Source organism: Crinia signifera, chromosome 4 (assembly GCF_055691185.1).
Source record: "Crinia signifera chromosome 4, ASM5569118v1, whole genome shotgun sequence".
Taxonomy (NCBI): Eukaryota; Metazoa; Chordata; class Amphibia; order Anura; family Myobatrachidae; genus Crinia; species Crinia signifera.
This window is the reverse complement of record NC_139220.1, coordinates 17,054,623-17,060,622: the sequence shown is the minus strand read 5'-3', so window position 1 is coordinate 17,060,622 and position 6,000 is coordinate 17,054,623. Positions and strand designations below refer to the sequence as shown.

General features: G+C 45.6%; 1 protein-coding gene across 1 annotated transcript in view; it reads left to right on the top strand.

The window, feature by feature from the left end:
• The window catches only part of EFCAB6 (EF-hand calcium binding domain 6), a 105,532-nt gene that overhangs the window by 63,637 nt on the left and 35,895 nt on the right, over positions 1-6,000 (top strand). The window contains 3 exon segments of the mRNA XM_083181257.1: positions 5-110; positions 405-575; positions 2,907-3,078. Of these exon segments, the coding sequence (XP_083037383.1) occupies positions 5-110; positions 405-575; positions 2,907-3,078 (449 nt within the window).

Genomic DNA, 6,000 nt, shown 5'->3' with positions numbered 1-6,000 from the left:
TGAGCCGTCCAATCACAGGACACTAAGGGATCTGGGATCATCAACAAGGATCGGTTCAAAAGAATTCTGCAGTCATACTGCTCATCCATGTTGGACGACCACTATGACATGTAAGCCAATTAACGCAGACTTCCAAGCATTTGTTTCTACTATCTACACTAGAAACATCATCAATGGTCTGGCATAAAGCCGTCACCATCGGCAGCACAGCGGGAGTTACTGTAGCAGGACCTCAGGCATTTAGTACCCACTGGACCGGATTTGGAGCATCATGTATTTCCTTCATAGGAGGTTGGGGTGTTCGCTGCACATGGGAGGTTGGGCGCCGCACACAAGCACACTCAGTCCCTAAAGATAAACGCCTGATGTTGCATTGAACACATTATCTTTCTTTGTCATCTCAGGATTTGCGATCAGTATGGTTATGGTTCTTCGGACTGCATCGCGTACATGGATTTCCTGCGCCGTTTGGGAGTGTCCATCTGTCACGCCGATGACTTAAATGGCGTAAGCACCGTCATTTTGGACAGAAACCAATTTCAAGAGGAATTAAGACAGACCGATCATTCCGACAGGTAAGTAGACGCTGATAAGAATACAATAGTTCCCACAGTAGCTGCATCTGATTGTCCTACGGATCGCAACAGTCATCTAAAGTTCCGATGTGTTCTCATATGTCTAGCCTCAATGCCCCATGCACCGTAAGATGCCTGGCGTAAGTCAGCTGGCAGTTCCCAGTCAGCTCTGCTAACGTCACGCATCCTTATTTTTTAAAATGGGCACATTTGTTCGCAACACTATGCAAATAAGACACACAAGCAGACTCTACTGATTAAAATGATATGCAGCGTCTGTATATTCTGTGTGCGACCTGTATTTGCATACCGATTGCTCCGTAATAGTACATTCATGTCATTACATTTCATATACACTGTACTCGCCATCTAATGATATTTCCAGTGTGTGCAGTCTGTGTGTAGCCCAGGACTTAGTCAGCGGCTGCAATAGAATCAGACTGATCGGGGGCGGAGCTGATGTCACATGACATCCCCTCAAACACCTGGCCACGCCTGCGTATTACCTGACACTCCCAGATAACAGCCGCTCACTATGTAATGATTCCCCAGTGTGTGCAGTCTGTGCGTAGCCCAGGACTTACTCAGCGGCTGCGATAGAATCAGACTGACTGGGGGGCGGAGCTAATGTCACATGACTTTCTCTCATACACCTGACCACACCTGCGTATTGAAGAGGTTGGCATTGGGGGTCTGTTACACAAGACGGTGAGAGTCTTATTTTTTATATGTTGTATGGCCCCCTGTCGGATAATCTAGTAAATATAGTAACTAGTTAGCAGGGGTGTGATACCTCTGGACAAGGGTAAATGACAATTGGAATAGGAAAGAAAAAGTTTGTCACTGGGTGGTGCACCAGTTCAGGAGTAAGGACGATATGAAAATATACCTTTTATTACTTATACATTAAAAAGCTGCGAAATATGACAAACAACATATAACATAAACACAAGTAAGTACAGTGCAATAGTTTAAAAAAGCACGTGCAGGGTTAACAAGCTCCTGCCTTCAAGTAGCTTAATTCATATAATTCATAGATTGCACCTTATAATTCCTTTACTGTTTAAATATATTTAATATAGATAGGTGCCTCTATGGAAGACGCCCGCATGGCTTATTCAGCTGGCGTACGCTTCGCAGTTCTTCCTCAGGGCCCTGAAGAAGAACTGCAAAGCGTACGCCGGACAACCAAGCCGTGCGGGCGTCTTCCAAGCACTGCCTCTCTATTGTTCTGTCTGTATCTAAATGTGTTTACTAGTTCTTTTCAGGACTCTAATGTGTAATATGCAATAGTACCAATGTTTAAGTGCCGGCTCTAAGTACACTTAACCGCTAAAAAGCGGTAACTGTGCCGCTCACTGCATCCTGACACGCCCGGCAGCCTTTATTCCCACACAGGGACCGAACGCTGCACGTGGCATCTTAACATTAGAAACATTCTATCATTTAAGTGTCACTATAAACCACTTATATATGTAACCTTGCTCTGGTTATAAGTTAGTAGAAAATTGTGTGTATCGGTTTGCTTAGGCAGCATTTATACCAGTAACCAATACTGATTTTTATCAGTATGTTAACATCATCGGGGCTGTTGCTAAAAATAGTACCCCTTCATTACGTAACAATATATATATATATATATATATATATATATATATATATATATATATATATATATATATATATATATTTTATAAAGTAAATCAATATAGTAGGCTACAATAAAAATATTAAAAAAATTACCAACATGGTAATTTTCCCTGACTTGTTCCTATAAATTGTCATTGATAATTCTGTAGTTTACACAATGTCATGTGATGATTACCATAGCAACCACAGTCATATGGCAAATTATGTAGTAAACAAAGAGGCTTTGTATGCCCATGTGATCTCTATTTTAACTGTAATGATGCCCCCAGCCCTTCTCACATCTCTACCTTTACATGACATGTTGAGAGTCTAAATCTATGTATGTGTGACAAGCTGCCATGTGGGTTACCCTCCAGAGTTGTTTTGAAAGAGACAACGATTTCTAGGCGTTGCTAATGAAAATAACACTTTCACTTTCTCTATAAGGCAAAGTAAGCTACCTGGGTTTGTTGCTTTCATTATTTTTGCTGTAATATCTATTTAAAATAAGTCTTTCCAACAGTTCTGATTCTCTGCGGTTTTGACTGCTGGCTTTAAAAGGGCAATAAAAACCTAGTTTATTGTTGCAGTTTTAAACCCAGTAAATAGTAAATGTACATTATGGTGTTCTAAATCCAAAATGATTTCTTTAACTGAGAGAAAGAGTTAATGACCGACCTGCAATGTTTCCATTATTTTAAGAATGAGAGAGATTGAAAATCAAGCCAGTCACTTTATCAGGAACATTGCTGTGGATGAGGTGATGGAGAGGCTGAAGGACTGTATGACTCGGCACAGTTTTACCATAAAGGAAAGTTTTCTCGCCTGCAATAGGCAACCAAATGGGAAGGTCTCAAAAAAAGACTTCAGAAAGGTAAGCACAACCCAAAGCACTAGTGCAATGATTGTCAGTTCAGGGGCAAAAGCAGGATTTTGAAAAAAAAAAAAGACAATATTGCTAAGTCGTTCCTCTATGTGGCAAAATGCAGTGATTTGTGGGTCCATCGGAAGAGGACGAGGCTAAAATGACATGATTCTAATGGAATCTCTGGCTTGTAGCCACCATAAACCATTACAGTCTTTCCCTAGTATCCGGTGGACCAGCCTGACTTGTAGCAAACATGAACCATTAGAGTCTTTCCCCAGTATCCGGTGGACCAGCCTGACTTGTAGCAAACATGAACCATTACAGTCTTCCCCCGGTATCTGGCGGACCAGCCTGACTTATACCATTACAGTCTTCACCCGGTATCCAGCGGACCAGCCTGACTTATACCCTTAGAGTCTTTCTCCGGTAATTGGCGGACCAGCCTGACTTAAACCATTAGAGTCTTTCCCCTGTATGTGGCGGACCAGCCTGACTTATACCATTAGAGTCCTTCCCCAGTTTCCGGCAAAACGGCCTGACTTATACCATTAGAGTCCTTCCCCGGTATCTGGCAGACCAGCCTGACTTATACCTTCAAGTCCTTCCGGGGTATCTGGCAGACCAGTCTGACTTATACCTGAGAGTCTTTCCCCGGTATCCGGCGGACCAGCCTGACTTATACCAATAGAGTCTTTCCCCGGTATCTGGCAGACCAACCTGACTTATACCATAAGAGTTCTTCCTCGGTACTTGGCGGACCAGCCTGACATATACCCATAGAGTCTTTCCCCGGTATCCGGCGGTCCAGCCTGACTTATACCCTTAGAGTCCTTCCCCGGTATCCGGCGGACCGGCCTGACTTATACCATTAGAGTCCTTCCTCGGTACTTGGCGGACCAGCCTGACTTACAGTATACCATTAGAGTCTTTCCCCAGTACTTGGCAGACCAGCCCTGACTTACTGTATACCATTAGAGTCCTTCCCCGGTACTTGGCAGACCAGCCTGACTTAATGTATACCATTAGAGTCCTTCCCCGGTACTTGGCAGACCAGCCTGACATATACCCATAGAGTCTTTTCCCGGTATCCGGCAGTCCAGCCTGACTTATACCCTTAGAGTCCTCCCCGGTATCCGGCGGACCAGCCTGACTTATACCATTAGAGTCTTTCCCCGGTATCTGGCAGACCAGCCTGACTTATACCATTAGAGTCTTTCCCCGGTATCTGGCAGACCAGCCTGACATACCATTAGAGTCTTTCCCCAGTACTTGGCAGACCAGCCTGACTTACAGTATACCATTAGGGCCCTTCCCGGTACTTGGCAGACCAGCCTGACTTACAGTATACCATTAGAGTCTTTCCCCAGTACTTGGCAGACCAGCCTGACTTACTGTACAGTATACCATTAGAGTCCTTCCCCGGCACTTGGCGGACCAGCCTGACTTATATCAATAGAGTCTTTCCCCGGTATCTGGCAGACCAGCCTGACTTATACCATTAGAGTCCTTCCTCGGTACTTGGCGGACCAGCCTGACATATACCCATAGAGTCTTTCCCCGGTATCCGGCGGTCCAGCCTGACTTATACCCTTAGAGTCCTTCCCCGGTATCCGGCGGACCAGCCTGACTTATACCATTAGAGTCCTTCCTCGGTACTTGGCGGACCAGCCTGACTTACAGTATACCATTAGAGTCTTTCCCCAGTACTTGGCAGACCAGCCTGACTTACTGTATACCATTAGAGTCCTTCCCCGGTACTTGGCAGACCAGCCTGACTTACTGTATACCATTAGAGTCCTTCCCCGGTACTTGGCAGACCAGCCTGACATATACCCATAGAGTCTTTCCCCGGTATCCGGCAGTCAAGCCTGACTTATACCCTTAGAGTCCTTCCCCGGTATCCGGCGGACCAGCCTGACTTATACCATTAGAGTCTTTCCCCGGTATCTGGCAGACCAGCCTGACTTATACCATTAGAGTCCTTCCTCGGTACTTGGCGGACCAGCCTGACTTACAGTATACCATTAGAGTCTTTCCCCGGTATCTGGCAGACCAGCCTGACTTATACCATTAGAGTCTTTCCCCGGTATCTGGCAGACCAGCCTGACATACCATTAGAGTCTTTCCCCGGTATCTGGCAGACCAGCCTGACTTATACCATTAGAGTCCTTCCCCGGTACTTGGCAGACCAGCCTGACTTACAGTATACCATTAGAGTCTTTCCCCAGTACTTGGCAGACCAGCCTGACTTACTGTACAGTATACCATTAGAGTCCTTCCCCGGCACTTGGCGGACCAGCCTGACTTATACCAATAGAGTCTTTCCCCGGTATCTGGCGGACCAGCCTGACTTATACCATTAGAGTCCTTCCTCGGTACTTGGCGGACCAGCCTGACATATACCCATAGAGTCTTTCCCCGGTATCCGGCGGACCAGCCTGACTTATACCATTAGAGTCTTTTCCCCGGTATCTGGCAGACCAGCCTGACTTACACCATTAGAGTCCTTCCTCGGTACTTGGCGGACCAGCCTGACTTACAGTATACCATTAGAGTCTTTCCCCAGTACTTGGCAGACCAGCCTGACTTACTGTATACCATTAGAGTCCTTCCCCGGTACTTGGCAGACCAGCCTGACATATACCCATAGAGTCTTTCCGCGGTATCTGGCGGTCCAGCCTGACTTATACCCTTAGAGTCCTTCCCTGGTATCCGGCGGACCAGCCTGACTTATACCATTAGAGTCTTTCCCCGGTATCCGGCAGACCTGTCGTCTGACTTGTAGCCACCATACACCATTATTCTACATATATCTGATTGATACAAAGTTTCAGATAAAACCGTTTCATGCATTCATCCACAGCTAATCCTCGGCGCCATATCATGTGTCAGATCTGTTTAATTGTGATATGTTACATAATAACGATT